This window comes from Prionailurus bengalensis, chromosome C1 (genome assembly GCF_016509475.1).
Source record: "Prionailurus bengalensis isolate Pbe53 chromosome C1, Fcat_Pben_1.1_paternal_pri, whole genome shotgun sequence".
In the NCBI taxonomy this organism is placed as follows: Eukaryota; Metazoa; Chordata; class Mammalia; order Carnivora; family Felidae; genus Prionailurus; species Prionailurus bengalensis.
Window position 1 is genome coordinate 91,991,495 of NC_057345.1, and position 24,240 is coordinate 92,015,734.

Here is a 24,240-nt window from a genome sequence, read left to right on the forward strand (position 1 = left end):
GTTAGTTCACAAATTAATAGTCTTCATGAAACAGTTACTGAAAAGTTAGCCTGATGGCCTTTTAGAGCCCTTTTTGAACAACTCTGGAAGGAAAAAAAAAGAACATAAATCTGTAATATCTTACCATTACTATTACTATACTTATAGTTTCCATATGATGGGTTCTTGCATAACATTTTTGCATGCCAAAAACTAGTGGTCCAAATTTATCATTCCAATTTCTATAATGTTCCTATATATAGAATCCTATTTGTTAGATGTAAACTTTACTTTCAAATTGGAAGTGTTATTTCTTACAAGGGAATATGATTCAATTTTTGCCTAATTTTGCTGTACTTTCTATAATTTCAAAAGGCATCAAAACAGGACGGATGTTGCTTTAAAATTTTTTTTATGTTTATTTATTTTTGAGAGAGACAGAACACGAGCGGGAGAGGGGCAGAGAGAGGGAGACACAGAATCCAAAGCAGGCTCAAGGCTCCTGGCTGTCAGCACAGAGCCCAATACGGGTCTCAAACCCACAACCTTTGAGCTCATGACCTGAGCCAAAGTCAGATGCTTAACCGACTGAGCAGAAAGATGTTTTTTTTAAGTCATTCTCAATGCATATTGTTTGATGATTTTTATTAATCTCTTTGGCCTCTAAAAAATGTAATTATTGGATTTTTAGTTAGCAGTGGCTCACACTATCTATTATTGCCTGAATTGTACTGAAGACAAAATGGTTAGAGCAGTTTATTGCCTTTTTTGAGGCAACTTTGCAAAGATACATTGTTTAAGAAGAGTGAGTTAGAAATTGGATAAATTTGGTCTGAGTCTTAAACTTAGGATAACTTTATTCCTATGTCCTTTGTAAAACCCAAAACTTTGTTTAAAAAACAAACATGTCCTGTTGTGTTGTGTTGTTTTCTGAACACAGAGGCTACCAGCTTCAGGTTATGCCATTCATTCAGCTGCAAAGTAAAATATACACTTTCTGAAGATCCCATTCTCTGCATTCATTGCTGTTGGAGAGTATTCACAAATACCCTCGCCAGTATACATAGATGTCAGCCTGCGAAGAGGAAAGGAATGGGGGCAGAGGAGGAGGAGGGGGACAGAGGCAAGGCAGGAGTGGAAAATAAGTTGCCAAGAGAAAAAACTACACTTTCAATTTGAGCTTTTTTTCTATTTAGTCAAGTCTTGCAAAATTATTCACAATAAAGATTAATGATTCCTTACAGATGGGGGTAGGCCTTAGCCTCCCCACTAGTTTCTTCTGACAAAACCCATTATGCAGTGATGCTAGTGGGAAGCCAGCAGGGGATAATTTTTTAGAACACCTTTGGGGATGGAACACTCTAACCTAGAACTTGGCACAAGGGAGCTGTTCCAATACACAGTTTGGGAATGTTGAAGGAAAGGGTTCACAGCAGCATTTTCAGACATAGCCAACCAGGTACTCCCAGGGCAAATCATTTGCTTGTGGATTTGACAGTGAGAGATTTAAAACCACAAATCAGGGTCCCTGCCTCCCAGCTAGCCAGAGGTACACCAGGGGAGCGGAGATGCATCGATGGGTTCAAGTATAGTGGTGGCTCGTCTTTTCTGATTTTGCTCTTTGTTCTTTTCTGTGTCTTTGGAACATTGAGAGTAGAAAACAATTTGCTTTGCCAGGAGAGAAAAACCTCAAAACACAGTTCTCAGCACAATGACCATGCAGGCTGAGACCCATCTCAGCATCACAGATGGCTAGCCCTGGCTCTCGTCATGACGCTTGCCTCATTGCCCGGTGCCATGCCACTAAGCCGTGCCCCTGCACAGGGCCAAGCTGGCAGCTCCCAGGAGTGCACTCTTGGGTCATTAGCAGCCTCTTTTACCATGACATCCCTCCTTTGCTCTGTTACTCATAAAGAGGTGAGCTGATAATAATTTATCAGGCAGGACAGATTTTACCATTTGGAATAACTTTGGCAATTAAATCTCACAAAGAAATCCAATAGTTCCTATTTGGGATATGAAATTATTTCCTCTATGGCCCGTGGTTTCATATTGACTTCTTACAAATATTTATATTCCTAGCATCTTAGCTGTATTGCTGGGGGAAAAGGCAGTTCTATGGAAATAATAGCTGTAATCATTTGATAGTTTTGTTTCTTTTCTTTTCTTTCTTTTCCTTTCTTTCTTTCTTCCTTTCTTCCTTTCTTCTTTCTTTCTTTCTTTCTTTCTTTCTTTCTTTCTTTCTTTCTTTCCTTCTTTCTTTTGAAAGCAGCCACATCCTTCAGCTCTCAGTTTTATACTGAACTAGAAATTAGGAGGTAGCCTAGCTGTGGAAACTGATGTTGGAAACTGTTCATCTATCATGAGGAATGATCTTTTCTCTGAGGAGAATTTTCTACCAGATTGCCAAGTGCATAATATTCTGCTGGAGGGGGGCTGCATAAAACGACACTGCTGTGACATATCGCATGATATGTAACTCTAGAGGGCCTGGAGTGCTAATTGTGTTCTAGAGGTATCATCAGGCCTTAAAGCCCAGAAAGTCTGAAGAGTTTATCTAATCCTGGAGTAGGAGAGCAATTAAAATCCATCTCAGCCAGGAGAGCTTCCACAAAATCCAGTATTCCCATCATAGTTTTAGGTCCTTAAAGGAAGGATACTAGGTGAAACAAGCCATAGACGACTTCACTTTATTCACTGAACATGTATTGAGCACGAATGCTGTGCCAGGCGCTGTTCTGGGTGCTGAAGGTATGGTACTAGGAAGACATATGCAGCCCCTGCTCTCCAGAGCTCATATGCTGGTGGGAGGCAGATGGGAAGTAAGGCAAGGAATGAACAGTGGGTGTAGACCATTTTAGACAGGTGGTTATCGAGGGCCTTTCTGAGAAGGTAACACTTTGGCTGAGACCCAAGTGTCAAGAAGAGCCCACTGTGGGAAGTTCTGAAGGAAGAGTATTCCAGGGAAGAAGAAATTCGTCCTGCAAAAGCAGAAAGGCAGGAAGGAGCTTGCCCAGTTCAGAAAGTGGGAAGAAGAAAGTGTGGTGCGGTGAATCAGAGGAAGAGGGTCTGAGATGAGGTAGGAGAGGGAGTTGGACACCAGATTCACCTGTCCCTGAAGAGCCAGGAGAAGAGGTGTGGCTTTTCTTCTAAGCACAGTGGATGTTAAGCAGTAGGGTGACATGATATGGGGGTTTCAATTAAAAAATAATAAATAATTGTGACTACAGTGAGAGCAATGAATGGTAGAGGGGGCAAAGAGAGAGGGCGAGGTTCGAAGGAACAAGGCCACAGTAGTCTAGGCAGAAGGCTTTGATGGCGTGAACTGGATTGGCAGCAAAGCAAGTAATGAAAGTGGATGGATTCACGACCTGCTGTAGTCTGTGCCTGCCTTTGCTGAGAAACTCAGTGTTAAATCTAAATTTTGAGGTGTTCTGCAACACAGCTTTGTATTTTCTGTTTTCTGTTGCCCTCACCACCTGGATGCCTTGTAGTTGGGCTGTACTGGTTTCTGTTTGGTAGAGAAGGAAACAGAGGGACACAAGTAGTAGTTGTCACAGCATTCCAGCATATTAATGTAATGCCTAGAGATTAGACAAAGTGACTAAGTCCCCAAAACTGGGTGGGATCCCAGGCTCTGGCCACCCACTACCTATGTGACTTTAGATACATGATTTACCTTCCCTGAGTCTTTGTTTCTCCATCTACAATAAAACTATCAGGATAAGAATACCTACCTTATAAGATTGTTAAAAAAGATCGAATACATTAATGCATGAAAAGCACTCAATAATGCTCAATAAATAAATGTTAGCTTTTGCTATTATCGTGGTTTGACTAAACCCCCTTCTCTCCCCCCCTCCCCCCACCCTGACCAAATGATACATCAAATGACATATCAACATGTGCTTTTCTTTTAAGTTACCAAACAGGAAGAGAGACTGTGTAGAGATTTTCTCAATTTCTTAAAAGGAGCAGGGGAACTAACATTGAAGAAGCTCTTGCTATTTGACAGATGTTTCATAGACAATTATATCTCATTTAGACCTCACTGTAATCAAAATAGTTACCATTTATTGGTAAGCTTTTTATATGCAGTCTCTATTTGCACCCTCAGAAATAACTCTGCTGGGAAAACATTATGTGCCTGTTTTACAACGTTGGAAGGATCTGGGAGGTTACTTGCCCTCCCAAGTTCCCACAACTAGTGAGCTGAAGAGCTGAAGAACCAAAATGTGACCCAGCTTTGTATGACATCATAGCCTTTCCCCTTTCTCCTAAAGAGTGGGTTAGAGGCAAACTATACCGGGTGACTTCCAGCGATCTCTCAGATCCATCAGACAAACCAGGAAGTTAGTTTTCCCCCCATGCCAGCGAGCTCAGGTCTTCATTTGTGTCTTGACTGGTCTCCAATTAAGGATGTCCTGGACTAGATTCCCAGCCTGGTTAGTGCGTATTGATGACACACTTTAATGCCATTAGGCAAGTACCCATCGTCAACAGGAATTTGTTGTGTGCTTCTTAGGAAATAAACTCATGAAGGCTGGAAATCACTGGAAATCCTTTACTTTTTCATGTGGCCATTCAGTCTTTTCACATTATTCTCACATAATTGCTTTTGGCCATATAGTTAAGGATCTATTGATGTTAGCATTGTAAAGAAGATCTATATCATGTAGTTTGGTCATACAAACTCATTTATTTGAAATTTTGGCATGATTCTTCTTTACTGACTGAATTTTTGTCATAAACTTTCATCTTATTAGTTATGTAATACTAGAAAAAAATAAGACACAATTTTAATTGATGGTACCTTTGTTTCCTTGGGTTTCTTTTTATACTTGTTCCCACAAAAGAGAATTGATGAATTAAAACGGCACACTAACAACCCATAATATTAATTGAGACATTTTTAGATATTTAAGCATTAGGCCAAGACAAAAAAAAAAATCCAAGAATTCTCATGGGAAAATGATTACATTGTCAGAAAACCTCTGTTTCCCACACCCTACCCTCATGATTCTTCTCTTTCTTTGCAATCTATTTATAAATTGCCCTGTTTTGTCTTGATGAGGCCAGGCCAGCCATAGGCGCACCTTTAGATTAGAGCATTTAAACACTGTAGGGGCATTTGACAAGCACAAAGATTTATAACCAACAATTATTACCACAAAGGAATTGCCTGATTGAACAGGTCAGAGACCTGCCTGAAACATTCTAATACACTGAAGTGATATTCAGAAGATGTGACTAGTTAAGGGCACCTGGTGTAGAAAGCAAGCATTGCATGGAAATGAGTGACCTGGACACAGATGAAAGGTCTACTGCAGCAATGACAGGTAGCAGGAACCCAGAGGAAGGGGGGTGAGTGGAGCAAAGAACTTTAGATTAACTGAGAGACCTACACGGAGCAACTGGTACAAAACAATTAGAACCCCGGACAATAAAGCCAGATAAATTGACCCACGTAGGATCACACAGCATACCAAGCAGCACATCCAGTGCGAAGAAACGTGTTCATTGGAGTCAGGGTCTTGGCTTTGGCCTAAGGAGAAGTCGGAAAGTTGAATTTGTGGAGTGAAAAACCTGTTTGCCCTTCTGCACTTTTTTTATAGGGAGTACATGTGACGTATTCATCCTTCTCATCCTTGGAATAAAATAGCCAGGATAGAGGCTAAAGCTGAGCTAGAGTTTTAATTTAAGATTTTGGAAGGCTTTAAACTTTAAATGCAATCCATACTCCCAAACAAGGAGAGCTGGAGACCTTCCACCCCCACCCCAAGGAGGGCCAGCACCACATCTCTGGTGTGGGGTTCCCTCCAGATCAACCCAACCCTGCATCACCCTTCCCTCTCTCCTTCCCTGCCCCCCTGTCTTTGCTGCTTTCACTCCAAAGAATTAAAAGAAACAGAAACAAAAGGTATTAAAAACTACAGAGGAAAGGAACATTGCTGAAACTACTATTTGGAGTCAGTAATGAAACCAGATTATTTTCAGTTATATTCTCAAGAGTGATTTAACTCTCACATGATCTTAGGAATGCAGAATTGCTTGAGAAGGGGAAAAAAAAAAAAAACACCAAGAAGAATCTCCTGTTATGTGCCAGGCAGTAGAATAGGTGCTTAGGATACAAAGATAAGAGATGTTCACTGCCCTCAAGAAATAATGTTTAGACTTCCACTCTGTGCAAAGCACCCCATGCTGCTCAGTGCGGACAAAGAAAAGAGGTACAAGACAATGCCCTACCCTCAAATTGCATGTGTTTTCACGGAGGAGACAAGAAATGCATGTGGAAACGGGGTGTTTGTTGTAAGTTTTGAAGAGTCAAATAAACCTTGGCATTTACTGAAGGACTTTCTGTGTGTCAGGCACTGTGGTGGCTGCCTTATATGTATTAACTCCTTTACTACATATATAACAGTCCTATGAAGTGGATACCGGGTATTAAATTAGCTCCCTGTTGTGAATAAAACAAAGATTGGTTGAGCGACTTCATAAGATCATCCAGCAAGTATTTGGTGGAACCAAGGTTTAAATCCAGGCTGTTCAAACTCTATCTACAGTTAGAGTTAGATCTATGTCTAGATCTAGATCTTAGGCATCAAAGGCAGGACTGGTGTCTGAAGGCTGAAGCAGAAATCTTCATGGTGGGGTTGTCCATGAACTGGCTTTTTAAGGATGGGTGTGAGTTTAGGAAAGGACACACCAGGAGTAGAGGCTCTGACTCAGGGGCCAGCATGTGGCAGCCAAGGAACAGGAGGTCAAAATGGACCAATGGTGCTTGGGGCCAGAGAGGCCTAAGTTCTAGTCCTGCCTCTGCTGCTGGGTTGCTGGTGGGGCTTGGGTAAAATCCACGCAGCTCCCATAAAATGGAAATAATGATAATAATTAATAATTAATAATAATAATAATAAAGCTATCCTGCCAGGTCAGTGGAATTATTTGGCAAAGTGACATATGCAAAGGTATCTTAATTATAATTTATTTTTGTTTGTCTTGTGCATATGTATGTGTTTAGGACAGTAAGTAGATTAGCCAACATTGGAAAGTTTATGTTGGGGAGTAAAAACAGACAATAGGGAGATTCCCAGCACATTGTGAAGGATTCTGACTACAACATTACACAGTGAGCGAGGGGTATCATGTAAGCTCTGTGAGTTCGATCTGGCCATAGCACTTCTGTGCATTTGATTTGGGGAGAGAGAATAGACACAGTGGGAAGGTAGGTTAGAAGTAGAAAGGGAGGAATGGATATGATATATGACTTTTTTCTATGAAATTCATGTATTCATTCACTTGAGAATACTCAGGCATCCACTGAATACAGTCGGGTACTAGGCATGGTTCTAAGCATCACACATGCATCGAGGAACAAAACAGTCAAAATCCCGTTGATAGTCTAGAATAACTCCTTATTAATATAAAATTATGGTATATTCAAAAAAAGAATAATAAATGTCCAAGAAAATGAAACATGTTAGAACAAGATTTTTTCAGAGCACCTGGGTAGCTCAGCCGGTTAAGCGTCCAACTCTTGATTTCAGTTCAGGTCATGATTTCATGGTTCGTGAGTTTCAACCCCGTATTAGGCTCCAGGCTGGCTGTGCAGATTCTGCTTGGGATTCTTTCTCTCTGCCTCTCCCCGCTCATGCGCTTTCTCTCTCTCTCTCTCTCAATATAAATAAATAAACATAAAAAGAAAAAACTTTAAAAAAAAGAACAAGGTATATTTCAAAGGCTCTTGTGTGATTTCCCTTTAACCAGCCCACCCAAATCGTATTCATTCCTGCTTAATCTAACTTTGGGTGTGCCTTAGTCTGCTTCAAAGAGGAGGGCTAACATCTTTTCACTGTGTTTTAAATAATGTTCACAGCCTCCCAACTGTATCCAAACCAATTCCTACATTTTTTTTTTCTTTCTGCCTCTGAATCTGAAAGCCCCAGAAGGCACAGCTCACACACGTCGCTTGCTAGCCTCTTGATTTCGGGCTGACTAGCTCACCTCTCTCCTGAGACACAACAGCTATGCATTTAAGAAGACTTAAAATGTCCTTCTCTATACCTGCAATGACTGTATTTCCCCTTTTCAAATCATCCACTCTGGATTTGTTCTCATCCCTACACCTTTTTATTAACCTATTAAGAAAAGATTCCCTTGGATGTTAAGAAAGAACTGAGTAACTTTACCTTCTGCATCATGTTTGAAGTTTAGGTTTGGTAAAAGTAATGTTGCACAGAATTATTTAAGTTACTTATGAGCTAGTCTAGCATCCCTGTCTTACCAAAACATTTTCCTCAGAACACGCTTTGTCCCTCTTTCTCTTCATTAAAGAAAAATGAGCAAATAGATCTTTTCAATGGGTAAGCAGTTGTTTTTTCTGTGTAAGGAACTGTAGGTAGGAAAGATGATTTTTTTAAATCAACAGGTATTTATTAAGCCCCAAAGAAGCTAGAAACAATTTTTTTATTCAGGTATTTTTTAATGTTTATTTATTTTTGGGAGAGAGGCAGAGCACGATCAGGGGAGAGGCAGAGAGAGAGGAAGACACAGAATCTGAAGCAGGTTCCAGGCTCTGAGCTGTCAGCACAGAGCCCGAGGCGGGGCTCCAACTCACAAACTGTGAGATCATGACCTGAGCCGAAGTCAGATGCTTCACCAACTGAGCCACCCAGGTGCCCCAGAAGCTAGAAATTATTAATGATTAAAGTGAACTAGAAGACACAAGAACATACCCTATGTGAAGTTACATTATCCAAGGAATATATTGACCTACAAAAATAAACACCATTCCTGTGGCTCTCCCAGTCTATGTTTTTATTGCAGGACTTTGAACAGAGCCCACACTTACAAAACTCTTAATAATAATCATTGAGCTGAATGATCTCTCATGCTCACAACAGCCCTATGAGATGGCCTCTGTTACAGATGAAAAAATAGAGGCTCAGAAATTCAGCCATGAGTGGTGATGTCAGTATTCGAACCTAGGCCTTTGGACAACACCAAAGTAAACAGTTAAATACTAAATTTTGCAGTTCAAATTTTGGGTGTCTCGGGACTTTATCAATGGGAAAGGACAATGTGAACTGCAATGGGTCACCAATGACTTTATTGAAAAGATATGCTTATGACCCATCTATAATTGTAACCCCTTGTCTGTTTGGAACCTTGTTAATGTACTTTAGAACACTTAAATGTTTGGTCCCTGATGCAGTAGCAAGTACATTTTTGAAAATTAGCAGTCATTTTTACTTGGAGCTTGGCATCCCTAAATGACTCCTGTCATCATTCTGCACATTCTCTTGATTCCATAATGTTGTTTTCCTCACCTTGAATTTATTGACACCAATTCATTTTGCTTTGACATTGGCATTAACAGGGAAATAGCTTTGCTTCATCCAATTATAAAATCACCTCCCAAGACTTCGTTCGACATTGTCAGGAGGTGGTTATGGTGACAGCAAGGCCACAACAGACAAGAGTGAATTACAGTGATTCTCAGGGAAAAAAAAAATCATTAAGAAAAGTTACTGCTGTGTGATTTCAGTAGCTATTTTTCATACTTAAATATCCCTGCTGTTTAAAAATCCTAAGAGGGCTTAGACCATATTTAGAACACTCCTGCCAAATATATATAGGAAAAATTAAGTCTCTAAGGAGTCATTTAGCTATAGCTTGACAAACAGGAACCTCAAATTATATTTTAGCTTTACACAGTGCTCAAAGGCATTGAAATTCTGTCTCAAAAAAAAAAAAACATGCATGTGAATTAATGACACAATTATCTCCTCTCAGTCACAGATACTTGGATTCTTAATGCCAAATATCAAAGGCCTACTGTAGTATTGCTCTACCTTCTCCTCAGAATGTGGACTGTTTTACAGATTTGCCTTCAGCATGGAATGAGGCTATATGGATTGTCTTTCACAATTCCCTCATCATTTCAAAGAACACCAAATCCTTTTACCTGCATTCTTCCATATGCCTGTGATGGTGTATCACCTCCATCCTAGTTCCACATAGAACAGTTCCATCTGGATGTTTTTTTAGCCTATGTTCTGAATTTGTCTAGTCACCTTCCAATCAAAACAAAAAAACAAAAAAAAAAAAAAAAAAAAGAGGGGCACCTGGGTGGTTCAGTCGGTTGGGCGTCTGACTTCAGCTCAGGTCATGATCTCGCGGTTCAAGAGTTCAAGCCCCACCTTGGGCTCTGTGCTGACAGCTCAGAGCCTGGAGCCTGCTACAGATTCTGTGTTTCCCTCTCGCTCGGACCCTCCCCTGCTCGCACTCTGTCTCTCTCTCTCAAAAATAAATAAGCATTAAAACAAAATTATAAAAAAAAAAAAAAAAAAGGAAAGCCACTAATTTCCTTTAGGGCCATGTCTTTTCCACCTTTGGGTTACTCACATGCCAAGATGATACTAAGGGCCAATCCATTTTGCCTAATGAAAATTGAAGGGGGTGCTTCTGATGACTGAGCTCAGGTGGCCACTCTTGCTTCTTCACCTCCCTCCATCCCTTCCCCAGGCATAAACTGTATCATCGAAGGAAGAAACCCCAAATAAGTCACCATGCCTTTCCTTCTAGTGTTCTCCATCAGGAAAGCAGGAAAGGCCTGACCAGTCATGGTATGCAGGCTGAGCTGGAACGTCAAAGCTGCTCAGCACTTTTGCCAGGTGTCCCCTGTTAGCTTCCTGTCTTACTTCCCTGTCCTGCTCCCTACCAAATATTCCAGCCCTACCTTCAATGTCTCGCTTTACCTCTCTCTGTCTCCTTAAGCTCAGGAGCTAGTCTTACCTCCTACTGCCCAGAAACAAAATGAGGCCATTAAGGGAAAGTTACCTCCACTTCCCATTCCAGCCAGTAAGCTTTATATGCATGTGTATCAATATCTATCTACCAATCTACTTGTCTGTCTACTAAAATAGATATATGCCCACTGTTCAGAAAAAGGCAGAGAACAAAAGACACATTGTATTTACATGTTCAGTAAGTAATTTATTGGGCATCAGTTTGGTGCCAGGGACAGTGCCCATTACTGACTTATAACCACAGTGAGCATGTTAGATGTGGTGCAGACACATACAAGGGGAGCCAATAAGAGTCTCCCACAGGCTCAAGGCACATGAAATATGTTTTCTTCTAGGGCAGTTAAGCTGGACTCTGAGCCCCTATACTGGGATGGTAGTGGAGAATTCAGTTACAGTCATCACTGTGATCTGCCAATACAAGAATGTCCATGCATTTCATATCATCTGCACCGGTTAGCAGTGAGCTGGCCCTCAGGCTACAGATCCCTTTAACCCCAAGGGTTCTACAGCTTCCATCCATACCTGGCACTGTTTAGTCTTTGGCAAGGCAAGGAATCTCAGTGCTTGGGGCCTTCTTTTTTTTTTTTTTTAATATAATTTATTGTCAAGTTATCTAACATACAGTGTATACAGTGTGCTCTTGTTTTCAGGGTAGATTCCCATGATTCATCGCTTACATACAACACCCAGTGCTCATCCCAACAAGTACCCTCCTCAATGCCTATCTCCTATTTTCCCCTTCCCCCCATCAACCCTCAGTTTGTTCTCTGTATTTAAGAGTCTCTTATGGTTTGCCTCCCTTTTGAAACTATTTTTTTCCCCTTCCCTCCTCTCATGGTCTTCCGTTAAGTTTCTCAAATTCCACACATGAGTGAAAACATTTGCGGCCTTCTTAGGATTGTGGGACTATGTAGGAACTCTTTTTTCTTTTATGAGATAATTTGTTTTTGTAGTTTCAAGTTTTTATTTAAATCCCAGTTAGTTAACATACTCCGAGATAATTTTTGGAGACATTTAAGATAACCAGCAGTTTGACTAGAAATATATATGAATAGCACAAATACTGAAATGTGGCAAAATTTGGTCACACGGATCATTTCTTACATGAATCACCTTTATCATCTCTGTAAAAGATGCCTTTTATGTTCTCAAGTAACAATAGCTCCTTTTATTAACATTTTTAATACTTTCAAAGGACTATATATTCTAGACAATTTGCAAAAAGTGAAAAGTCTAAAGATGAAAATTAAAATAACTAAAATCACCCATACTCCCACCAGCCAGAGATAAACACTGGTCGCATTTTGGTACAGTTTGTTCTAGTACTTCTTCTAAGGTCTATATTACATAGGGCACGCGTAGGGGTGTATGTCTGTGCTTATGGAGATCATGCTGGATAAACATTTGTGCTGCTTTTCCTCCTGACATAGCGTCATGCCCTTTGAAATGGTGGTTTAGACCCTGATGTGTGTTGCATCGTGTGTGACTAAGCCTCCCAACAGGAGCCATCTTTCACCTCGGGCAAAAGAGTAGAGGCTGCACCTTTTTATTAAACTAGACAAGTGTGTTTTCTGATACCAGATGAGAAACTGTGTGATTTCTCAGCATGGTCTTTTGAGCACCTTGCCTGTGTCTGTGTCTGAAGGTGTTGACCTAAATAGGATTTCAATACATCATTAGTGATCGCTTTGGGAAAAGATACCCAGCCTTTGGCTTGTGGGATTCTCAGTGAATTAATTCTTTCTCAACATCAGCGGAGGGGTTTTTTTGGAGGGGGTGGTTGCAGAAGCTGAAAACTTGGGGGGTGTTTGGGCAGCGCCTCTCGCTCCTGCATTGGAGTCATCTGTGATTTCTCTCACGCTGGCTGTGTTGCTGCAAGCTGCAAACATAGGCTCCTTCAAAATGAACGTGGCTGTTTTTATGATGTTTTGAGCAGTGTTTCCTTGAACTGGACAAGAGCAAGTGTCATTCCCATAATCAGTGCCTTGAGATTAGATGAATATGAATAGAACGGCTTCTCTCTGATGTCAGAACCTGCTGTACTTCATTACCCACACATGTCTGAGCACCCAGCTGACAGCTCCCACATTGTTCCCGACGGCCCCTTCAGCTCTGCTCCTTGGCCTCATTACACCGAAACCAAGTAGACTGGATGCTGTCACACGGGCATTGTGCCACCAGCACCACTGTCCCCAGATGGATAGAGATGCAGCACGCAAGGTAGGCTGAGAGCAGGAAGGCAAAAAAGTTTCCAATGGATGGCTTCCACGTTGCAGTCTAGATCCTGGTTTGCATCTGTATCTATCCCTGCCTCACCAAAGCAGAGGCTAAAGGTGGGCTGTGGGGTGGTACCCTCCCTGTTCCCCTGAAAACACACCTTCTGTACTCTGATCAGTACCCAAGAAGGCACATTGTGAGTACACAAGTCACCTTTGAACAGACGGGAACTGTGCACCCAAGCCAACTCACAGAACTGTTGTGGAGTACACAACAGTTGGATGTAAATAAATATTCAAGGACTGCACATTTCACCCCACAGGGGACACATAGATGCATCTTTGAGGGAGGACATTTGCTTCTATTTTCACTTCAGTGCCTTGAATTGAATAGGTAGTGATGAAATCCTCATCTGGCAGAGTTAGGAGCAACAGCTCACTCTTCAACCCGGGCTTCTAACACTTGGCAGGGATTGGAAAGGTACTGAACATTAACAAAGTATACTTAGGTTATGTTTTATATTTTTTTAAACCACCTCCACATAATTTATCTTGAGGGTCCCAACAACTGTGAGGTGGGTGAACAGGACAAGCGTTATTACTCTTGCTTCAGAAATGAGGAAAGAGAGCCACAAAGAGGTTAAATGATTTCCCCAATTCACGCAGCCCATTAACTACAGAGACCAGTCTTAAATCACAAGTTCTCTTTGCCTCATTCTCTTCATACCATCTCATGCTTATAGTACAAGTCAGGAGAAAAACTATTCCTGCACTAGACAAGACTGACAAGCAAAACCAGTCAAGCAAAAAAAGCCACCTGAGTCATCACCAGGACTAATACTGGAGACGTCCAACAATCATCAAGTATTTCATCAAAAAGAAGAGGAATTCCTCACATTTTGCCTTTTCAGACAATAGGCTTACCATGATAATATGCATGCAAATCATAAAGTTCAAGAGAACTTTAGAAATACCTATGTCAAACTCTTCCCCTAACTCTGTAGCTGTCATCAGAATGTAAGCTCCCCAGAAGCAGCTGCATTGTCCACCTGGCTCCTGCTATGTGCCCATCGTCAAGAACAGTGACTGGTGGGATGATGGATGAATGGATGGATGGATGGATGGATGGATGTGTGGATGGATGGATGGATGGATGGATGGGTGGATGGATGGATAGATGTCACTAAGTGGCTTCATGATATGTCCAAAGCCTCACAACATAATGATGGCTAGTCAGAACCAAAACTCATGTTTCATGCCTCTTAATGTTTTCTCCACCATACATGTACCAGTCATAGCCAGACACAAGTGAGAAGAGATGGAGGGAAATTCAGTTAGAGTACCCAGAATTCAAAAAAAGCCCATTAGACCATGGTCTGCAAAGTTTTTTCTATACCCCAGGAGCTAACCTGTAGGTTCAGTTTTATAGCTCCCAGCTCACAAGTTAGTATAACAGCCACCAAGGCTGAATAAATGGGTCATAATCATAGCTCTTCATCTCCCTGCCACAAAATCTCAAATGTCTAAATCAGAATTGAATGTTTCACACATGCCTTTGTTATTAGCCTGTTTGGTAGAGGTTATTCACTCTTTGACGTTTCTTTGAAAAGGACGGGAACAATTTGGAACATCTTTCCCTCGGCAATCCTGGGCTTGTTTCAGGTGGTGAAGGTAGAGGTCACTTTATTAATACAACCATCAAGGAAGGCTGTCATGGCAACACATTGCATCGATCCCTTGAAGTGCCTGAGACAAAGCCAAAAAGAGAAACTTTCAAGTCTATAAATACAGACCCAGCATTGCTCAAGCATAGCAACTCACTGACAGGGTGAACCTAAATGTATAGCTTTGAACAAGACCCAAACAGAGAAAAGAAAACTTCCCTTTTGTAATGTAATGGATCATCATGACCATAACGGGAATAAGTGACCCTTCAGGTCAGAAAAGAAAAGAAGACTAGAGCAAGCAGCAGCATTAAGTTCTGGCTGGTGCCCATTTTGAGCATAGGGATCCTTCTCTATGTCTGCTTTTCCATTCCTTCCAGAAAGGACTAATAGAGGGAAAAGGAATCAAACTCTCATAATGCACATTTTGACAAGAGATTGCAGTTTGGGAATAGGAAATGTGTATGACAAGGAACCTACAAAAAAGTTAAAGAATTGAATAATTTGGGGGTGCCTGGGTGGCTCAGTCAGTTAAGCATCCAACTTTGGCTCAGGTCATTATCTCGCGGTTTGTGAGTTTGAGCCCTGCATTGCTTTCTGCTGTCAGCACAGAGCCCAATTCAGATCCTCTGCCTGCCCCTCTCTCTCCACCCCTCCCCTGCCCCCTCTCTCTCTCAAAAAAAAAAAAAAAAACTTAAAAAAAATTGAATAGTTAACTACATCCCTGTGGCTCATTATTCAAGCTAGAAAAAAAATAAGTAGCGAAAAAGGGAGGAAGAAATGCTGCGCATTCCTGTTTTTTCACTTTGAAAATTCTGAGTGTTTTTAGAAACTCATAGCAATTGTGGAAGCCTATTTATCTACCATTGTAGCTTGCTTACTGAAGCTGTGATCAGAGCTATTATAATACCTTGCCAACCACAAACTTTCCACCAGGATTCCACACTTCATCTTCTAGCCGTGTAACTGTTCGGGTCTAACTTTAATACTGTAACCTTTCTATCAAGGGCCATAGATCATTTGGGTCACTCTACTTGAAAGCATTCCTGATATTGAAATGTCAGGGGGTTATAGATTATATGGTGTGATATTGCACACACCATACATGAATTATTTTTATCAATTGTAAAATTATCCTTCAGAATATGGCCAAACTATTACCAAAGAAGGATTAGCTTATCCAGTATCTAAGGATATCATAATAAAAGGTATCATAATAAAAACAATGGTGTCTAGCAAATAGCAATTTGCATCCAATACTGGATCAAGTGTTGGAAAAGGGATTGAAAAACAAACCTTCCCTGTTTACCGAGGTTACACACTCTTAGATTATCAATAGTGGTAAGGAAAAAATCAGAACATGTTTAATGTAAATACTTCCCAAAATAAGGTCAGAGTTTTTCGTTTGAGACAAATCCACACAGAAGGGCACCAAGTAAAGGAAGTGATAACTGCAAAAACTCCCCGGTTGGATTTTTAATCTGCAGTGACATGCCAGACAAGATGGCGATGATGACAGGACTGTAAATGGCTGTTCATCCTCATGCCAGTTCTATCAGCTGGTGGTGGATGCCTGAAACCTTATGTTGCAAGAAATCCGGAAGTGTGATGCAAGAGAGTGCCGTGGATAAGTAGCTATGTCTTCTCCATGGAGGAAGAGGAAATGGCAGCATATGCAGCATATTTGCTGTTCCCAAACCAGACCTCTGCTATTTTTGGTTATATTTTATGTCTGAGCTGATTGGTATTTGGGGCTCTCCTAGAATGTGGTAGAAGTCTAGAAGATGTGAGATTCGATCCTGTCAACAAACACCTCAACCTAGGCGCAGTGTGGTCTGACAGCAGAACAGCCGACAATACAATATGAAGGTCAATACAAGTGACAACCTACTGAGGATTACAGAGGTGAATTATATTGTCTTGAGGAGCACAGGGTGCACACTGTACACCACCATTTATTGCGTTTCTCCTGAATGTTCTATTCTATGTAAAGAGGAGTAATCTGCAAATCAAGAGACCTGATTTTAGCTCTAGTTCTTCCCTAACTTGCATTTGGTTTCCTCATCTAGAACTTGCCTAGTTTCTGGAGTCTCCTCAAGCTCTGATTTTACTGTTTCTAACGGGGCAAAGTAGAACAAATTACATGACAAGGCGGATTTTGGTTCCTCTCTCCTACTCTTTAATTATGAACAGTACTCAAGGGTCTGTCTTAGATCCCAAGCTTCTGTATTTACTCCCCTCCAAGGATAATCCACTCTTACATTTCAACTTCAAGTACTTATAGTTGCCTCTAACTCCCGAGCTGCACACCTACAAACTCACAATCCTCTGTGACCTAGAATCACCAAGACATCTTCATTCTCCTTTGCCCAGTATGTGTAAAGACAACTCCTCCTCATTGCCTGGCTGACACCCCCATTCAGAAATTCATCATGTTACCATCGGCGTTAATTGAAGAGAGATTCTTTGTTGTGGGGGCTGTCCTGTGCACTGAGGGATATTTAGCAGCCTCTCTGGCCTCTGTCCAGTAGCGGGCCCTGAGATGTGACAGCCAAACATCTGTAGACATCATCAAGTGTCTGCAGGGAGACAATGTCATCCACTGTGGAAAACCACTGCTTTACACTGACAACCAAAGACCTCGGTGAAATGTTAGTTCTTTAAATTTCTTCAGTCCTTTTTTAAATTATTCTGAAATCCCTTCTTACCAGATTCAATCAAGAATCAAATGCTTATTTTTCAATTTCTTTCACCCAACTCAAAGTGCCCTTCCTCTCATACTCTGCCAGTCTGTTTATCCCTAGACAGAGTCAACCACAGCAGGAAAACTTCTAGGCTTAATTTTATACCCTCATATGATCACTGCATTTTGTTGACATCTTTTCTTCTCAGAACGCTTCATGATCTTTCATTCTCTTCCTGTGGCCTAAATGCTGATATTCTTCAGTTTTCCAACTGGTGCCTTTATTTCTCCTTGCTGTGTATTCCACCAGGATCAGGTCTTGGTGATGACCACCATCACTCCTGCTCCAAACCTGTATCTCCAAGATGACCCACCTCCTGAATGGTTAACTAATTTTTCCAACTAATAACAAGACCCCTGAAGAAGAGCCTACAGACCCCTCAGAGTCAATAGGTCCAAGAAAAGTGCATTTTCATCCCTGACAGAAGTCTTCCTCCAATCTACATTTCTTAATAAGTTACATTATAATGCATCCAAATACTGAAAATTACCCATTTCAAATCACCTGTGTCCAAATCTTCCCCTTCTCTCTCCCCAGTGCTCTAACCAGACCAAGCCCATTGTACTGAAGCATCTGGGTTGCATGGCTGGCTCCATGCAAAGGTCAGCCTCCAGTCTGTCCTTTCTCTGGCCAAGCCTCATCTGTCTATTTCCGCCTTAAAACCCCACCCTGGTCATAGGTCTTTGATGGCTCCCCATTGCCTGTTATTTCAATGCTGTGTTGTGTGTTATGTAGAGCTTACACAGTCATCAGGCCAGAACCTACCTTTCCAGTCTCCATTTTCCCTTTGCACATCCAACATTCCAGCCACTGCAGTCCATTCACCATTCACTAGCGTGTCCCATGCATCTCTCACTCAGGCTCCTGTCAGGAAACTGAAACCACACTAGGCATTTTGACAGAGAGAATTTATCAAAGGAAATCATTAAACGGGTGTTTTGGAATTCAGAAATGAGAGCCCCTGAAGTCACTCAGAGATAGTAACTGTGTAAGCAGGGAGCAGCACCACTCCCAGGCAGAGGGCTTACAGGGAAGGGGATGGGTTATTAGAAACTAGAAGTACAGGGGGAGACCGCACAGACATGGAACCTGCATCTCTGAGAAGATGTAATGCCTGGCTGCTCCTAGTACCTCTGCAACATGGGCAAGGGCCCCTTGGAGCCGAGCTCAAACCTCTAGGGAAGGAATGCTGCTGGGTTGGTGCAGGGACCTTCTAAGGGTGAGATAAAGCTGGTTCTGAGTAAGGCTATGCACTGGGACCAAATGCTGCTATTGGGATGAAGGGCCATCGTGGGGCAACAATGTTAGGAAGAGCCATCAAATGGGAAAAGGGAAATCTCTTCACCTTCTCCAGTGCCTTTAGTGCCCCCTGTTGGTGGAAGCCAGGAGACAATTTGGAGAAGGAAGGGTGGGTTAGAGTTGAGAGACAATTGCTTAATAACCAGCACTCTGCACTTCCCTGTCTCCTTATCCATACTCATACAGCTTCCCCATCCATAATGCTCTTCCAACCAATATCTGCCTGGAGTGCACCATTATTTAAATACAATCTCCTTTCTAATCTTCTCTAATCTTCCCCCAAATAATTATTTCCACTAGCATTTTGCAAATATTTCCTTTTTAGTCTTCTTTGGTCTCACAGTTACTTGTGTATGTTCATTTTATTTGTTTTCTGCCAAACTTTGAACTTCTTCAGGGCAGGTAGAGTTACAACCATAGACTGGAGCAGGGTGCCTGGCACACAACAGATGTTGGCTGAGATGGATGGAATCAATAAAGGCATGTCAATGAAATTAATATTAGATCACTTCTTGTACATATTTTATCTTCCCAACCAGACTTGAACTCCATAAGAGTAGAGTTCACGCTTTATAATATTTTTTAAAAACTTTTTCATGGTGTTCAGTACAAGGCTTCGTATGCTGAAGAAGAGCTCAGTGATATTTGTTAACCACCTAGTTTATTCGTTAAGCATCACAAATTTGGTCCAAAAAGACATGAAGATGGAGGATAGATGTATGAAGAGCAGGTAAGATCTGTAGTTAGGTTTAGACGTGCTTCTAGCACATGACTCCAACAGAGTGCTGTTCATACGCTGAAGTTCTGTGTTTGTTGAATAGCACAATCGGGAGACTAAATGTAAAATGTCTTATAGTGAATTGTAAAGTGATGAAATATATTCTAGGTTTGATTTCTTTTCTGTTTACCTCTTACAGAAAAATAGATATCCCCAATTCACGGTATTATGAATCCTGGGTTACATCTCTTCCTTGCATATTTATTGAATTTCTCACACTTCCCAACATCAACTAGCAGATTATTTAAATGTAGGAAAGGTATTGAATCTGAACTTAATCACCAGCTTCTTGAAAAAAGAAAAAAAAGAAATAAAGAAAGAAACCTCTGTTCAACTGATTTACATTCAAGTCCAAGAAGAAAAATAGCTTTTTTTTTTTTTAAGGGGAGCAATATTTAATTAACTATTGATTTCTTCTCAATTATTCAAGGCAAGCAATTATCGATATTGATGGAACAGATATTTCCCTACCTCCAGTGCCCAAATGAAAGGAAATATCCCATTCAGCAATCTGCTGCCGGGAACAAGAAATGCTGAGAATCTTTAACTTTAAATGGAAACAGTTATTTGGATCTGTTTATTCCATGTTGCCCCAATTAAACAGATATTTCCTGAAGTGTAAGCAAAACAAAATCCTGAAAACCTAGGTATGCTTCTCAAATTAACAACAACCATCTCTGACCATGGGTGTAACCATTCTACCCTTGTAGATTTTGCCTCGCAGCCACAGATCTTGGCATTTTTTAAACCATGACACATAAAATACCATCATTTGGGTCTGATATTCAAGATTTCTACCACCCAATGAGAGGTAGCTTAAATAATCATTAGAACCCCTGAGACACTACTGTGTATATCAATATTTTGAGCCTCAAGGATTTGGTAGGCCTTAATAGTCACTTCTGACATTTACAGACAGCAAATGTGGGTACATTTGAAAATTATACCAGTGAGTGATGCAGCTGCCTTAGAGGTTGCCAAAGAGTTACTGTGGAAGAAGGTAAAAGAAGGCCTTGTTTAGGGCACTTTGTTATGAACTCTGTGAGTGTCCGCTACCATCATTCCTCAGCTCATTTGCACACAGGGCATTAGCACATTTGTGTGTAAGAAGCTTCTTTTGAAGGTGACATGACTGCTGAACATGATTAATGGACAAGCAACATTCTCTATTGAATTACTACTTGGGAGGTTTTTTTTTTTTTTTTAATACTTTGCACTTGATAGTAATATTAAGTGTGTGCGTGCGTGCATGTGTGTGTGTGTGTGTGTGTGTGTGTGTGTCTGTGTTTAATTCACGTGGTACCCCTGGGGAAATTTGACCATGACATTTTTTAAAAATGAAAAATGTTATAATTTATAAAAATCTATTTTTTCTGCTCTGCCCCTACCCCCAACTCCAGAGTGGTTCTATATATTAAGTGCTTAAGCAGCATATGTTGCTGGGAAGTGTTCTTGGCTCTTTTACTCTTTGTTATTATTTTAATTTCCCTGGGTCCTATTTAACATTCTGCTAAATCAGTGAAACCTTGATTATCTAAAAGAATAGGAGACATGGAATTAATGAGGATAACCAGAACTTTGAAATAAGTAATTATTAGAGATGAAAATTACATGACAGGGACCATGAATGAATTGCAGTATCTGGAATTGCTTGCTTGATTTATTCAAACTGATTCTATTAATTGATGGACAGAGTGAAATTTTGGTAATCAGGGTTTCATCACCGCATTTTTTACTATTCGGGGAAATCAAGGTAACCTTGGATTCTACTTCCCATATTTACAAGGCAATGAATATCCTAATAGGGCTGTCAGGGGCAAATATGACCGCTCTTCCTCCCTCTCCTCCCACAAAACCACTTTCTCTCTTCTGATCTGGCTGCCCGCCTGCCTGGAGCATGCTGCCTGTCCCCTGACCGGTCCCCTCTCCCCTTGTGCTTCCCTGTTGGCTCGGTCTTCCTGCATGCAGCGGCTGGAATCACCTGCAGGGAGAATGGCCCACCCCTTAGAGGTTCTTGGTCATTTCAGCAATACTGCTTTGCATTTTAACTTCCATTCACCTGGCTTCAAAACTCTGCATTCTTGTACCGGGCACTCGCCCTTTAGAAAACCGGGAGGTCACAACAGGTCCCAGTTCTTTGAAGAGAAGATACTGCCAAACCAGGAGTATTACATTCCTTCGTATTCGATAGCCTGAAATGGACAATGATACCATCCAGGATTGCAGCAAAAATCTATACGAAAAGGACAAATATGATTAAAAAAAAAAAAAAGGCAGCGAACTACATTCGTTTGGAAATTGGAGTCACATGCTTAGTTTGTGGAGGGGAGGGGGGAAGCACAAGATCGATATAGATTTTTTTAAGCTGAAAAACACGATGTACTAGATGAACTTAAATTGATTCTGCTTCTCCTCCCCGCGCCCCGCCCCACCCCCACCCCTCGTTCTGCAGCGAATGTCTGCGACAACGAGCTCCTGCACTGCCAGAACGGAGGGACGTGCCACAACAACGTGCGCTGCCTGTGTCCGGCCGCGTACACGGGCATCCTGTGCGAGAAGCTGCGGTGCGAGGAGGCGGGCAGCTGCGGCTCCGACTCGGGCCAGGGGGCGCCCCCTCCCGGCTCCCCGGCGCTGCTGCTGCTGCCCGCGCTGCTGGGCACAGCCAGCCCCCTGCTGTTCTAGATGGGCCACCAGCCACCGGCCGGGGCGCGTACCCGCCCGGGAGGGGGAGCCAACGCAACGCGAGCATTCGCTGCTAACATAGGAAACACACACTCAGACACCCCCACTCAAACACCGTGTACAAACTAAGAAGGCCTAACTGAACTAAGCCATATTTATCAGCCGTGGACAGCACATCCCGAGTCAAGACTGTTACTTTCTGACTCCAGAGGAGTTGGCAGCTGTTGATACCATCACCGCAAATCACATTGCCAGCTGCAGAGCATATTGCCGATCGGAAAGGCTGTGACAGCCCCTGAAACAGGAAGGACAACAAACAAATCAAGCAACCTAAAAACATTCGCTACTCTCCCGCGGGGTGCCCCAGCACCACTGGCCCGGTGTGTGGACCAACCAAATAGAAGCATTCTTTGCTGGCAGTGCACTGTGGGTATAAGGAAATCTGTTACAAGCTGCCATATTGGCCTGCTTCAGTCCCTGAACCCCTTCCAACCTGTGCTTTAGTGAACGTTGCTCTGTAACCCTTGTTGGTTGAAAGATTTCTTTGTCTGATGTTAGTAATGCACATGTGTAACAACCCCCTCCAAAAGCTCAAGCCAGTCATACCCCGTATATCTTAGCAGCACTGTTATCCCAGTGCAAGCACACATCCACTGTCCAAGAGTGGCTATAGGAAAAAAAAAAAGAAAAAAGAGAAAAAAAAAAAAAGAAAGTGTATCTATCCTTTTGTATTCAAATGAAGTTATTTTTCTTGAAATACTGTAATATGTAGATTTTTTGTATTCTTGCCAATTTGTGTTACCAGACAATCTGTTGATGTATCTAATTCGAATCAGCAAAGACTGACATTTTATTTTGTCCTCTTCGGTTCTGTTTTGTTTCATTGTGCAGAGATTTCTCTGTAAGGGCAACGAACGTGCTGGCATCAAAGAATATCAGTTTACATATAATAACAAGTGTAATAAGATTCCACCAAAGGACATTCTAAGTGTTTTCTTGTTGCTTTAACACTGGAAGATTTAAAGAATAAAAATTCCTGCGTAAATGATTTCAGGAATTTGTATTGCAATTTCTTAAGATGAACGGAGCAGCCAGCGAGCAGTTCCACACTCACTTTACTGGTTTCTCTGTGGACTGAATACATTCAGCTGATGAATTTAGTACCCAGGAAGATGGATTGATGTTCACTAGCTTGGACAACTTCTGCAAAACACGAGACTATTTCCACTTGGGAAAAAATTATAACAGCAAAAAAAAAAAAAAAAAAAGTCTAAATGATTGCCAAGATTATGCCAAAGCCTGTTGGCAGAGTACTAAGAGACTTTGATTTTTTAAGTCATGCTATTTTCACAGATTGATGTGATCGTGTGACTCTAGGGATGCTGATCTATGTATCTTTGAAAATACAGTGTTTACATGGAGTATCATGAGAGAAAACCTGGAGAACCAGGAAATTCACAGGGAATTTGAGTGATTAGCAATTTGAATATATTCAGACTTAGTATTTAGAGGAAATATCAAAATATACAGCAGCAAGTAGACATGACTGCTGTTCCTGAGAATAAAGTTTGTTTTAAGTACCACCCGAGGTGTAATAAATTGTTTCTGCCTTTTATCAGGCCAATTACTGTGCAAGGCAGCAAGGGGAGGTGGGTGCGGGAGAACCCTCGCAAACTTTCACAGTGGCTCAGAGTGTGTGTTCCGTTCCAGGCACACTGTTGTCCTACAGGTTACAAGCGTGTCAGCAGCGGCATCTCCTGGAATCAAAAACAATTTTCAGCCCAAGCCAGAGTCTTAAGGACAACCAAGTCCTACCTGACTCGGCAGAGCAATAATCCATGATAGTGTTAGGTTGGAAGCCGGCTTCTGGTCTGAATTCTTTACCCTACCATGGGGCGGGGAGGGGGGTGTCCTCTGATAACCTGGGTAGAAACTAGATGAAGGAACATCATGTCTTACTGGTTTTGTTCCCAGAAAAGCCAATTCAAAAAAGGCAATAAAAGGTAAACAGGTAATGCCTGTGCTGCCTGCCACCCCATGTCTAAGTCGATTGAATGTTTGTTATTCAAA

At 41.6% G+C, this 24,240-nt stretch overlaps 1 protein-coding gene across 5 annotated transcripts in view; it reads left to right on the forward strand.

The window, feature by feature from the left end:
- NTNG1 (netrin G1) overlaps nt 1-23,753 on the forward strand; it is a 339,296-nt gene extending 315,543 nt beyond the window's left edge. For all 5 annotated transcript variants that reach the window (XM_043575715.1, XM_043575711.1, XM_043575713.1 and 2 more), the window contains one exon: nt 21,941-23,753. In XM_043575715.1, the coding sequence (XP_043431650.1) occupies nt 21,941-22,170 (230 nt within the window). In that variant the 3' untranslated portion in view covers nt 22,171-23,753. The remainder of the gene's footprint in view (nt 1-21,940) is intronic.
- The last annotated feature ends 487 nt before the right edge of the window (nt 23,754-24,240 follow it).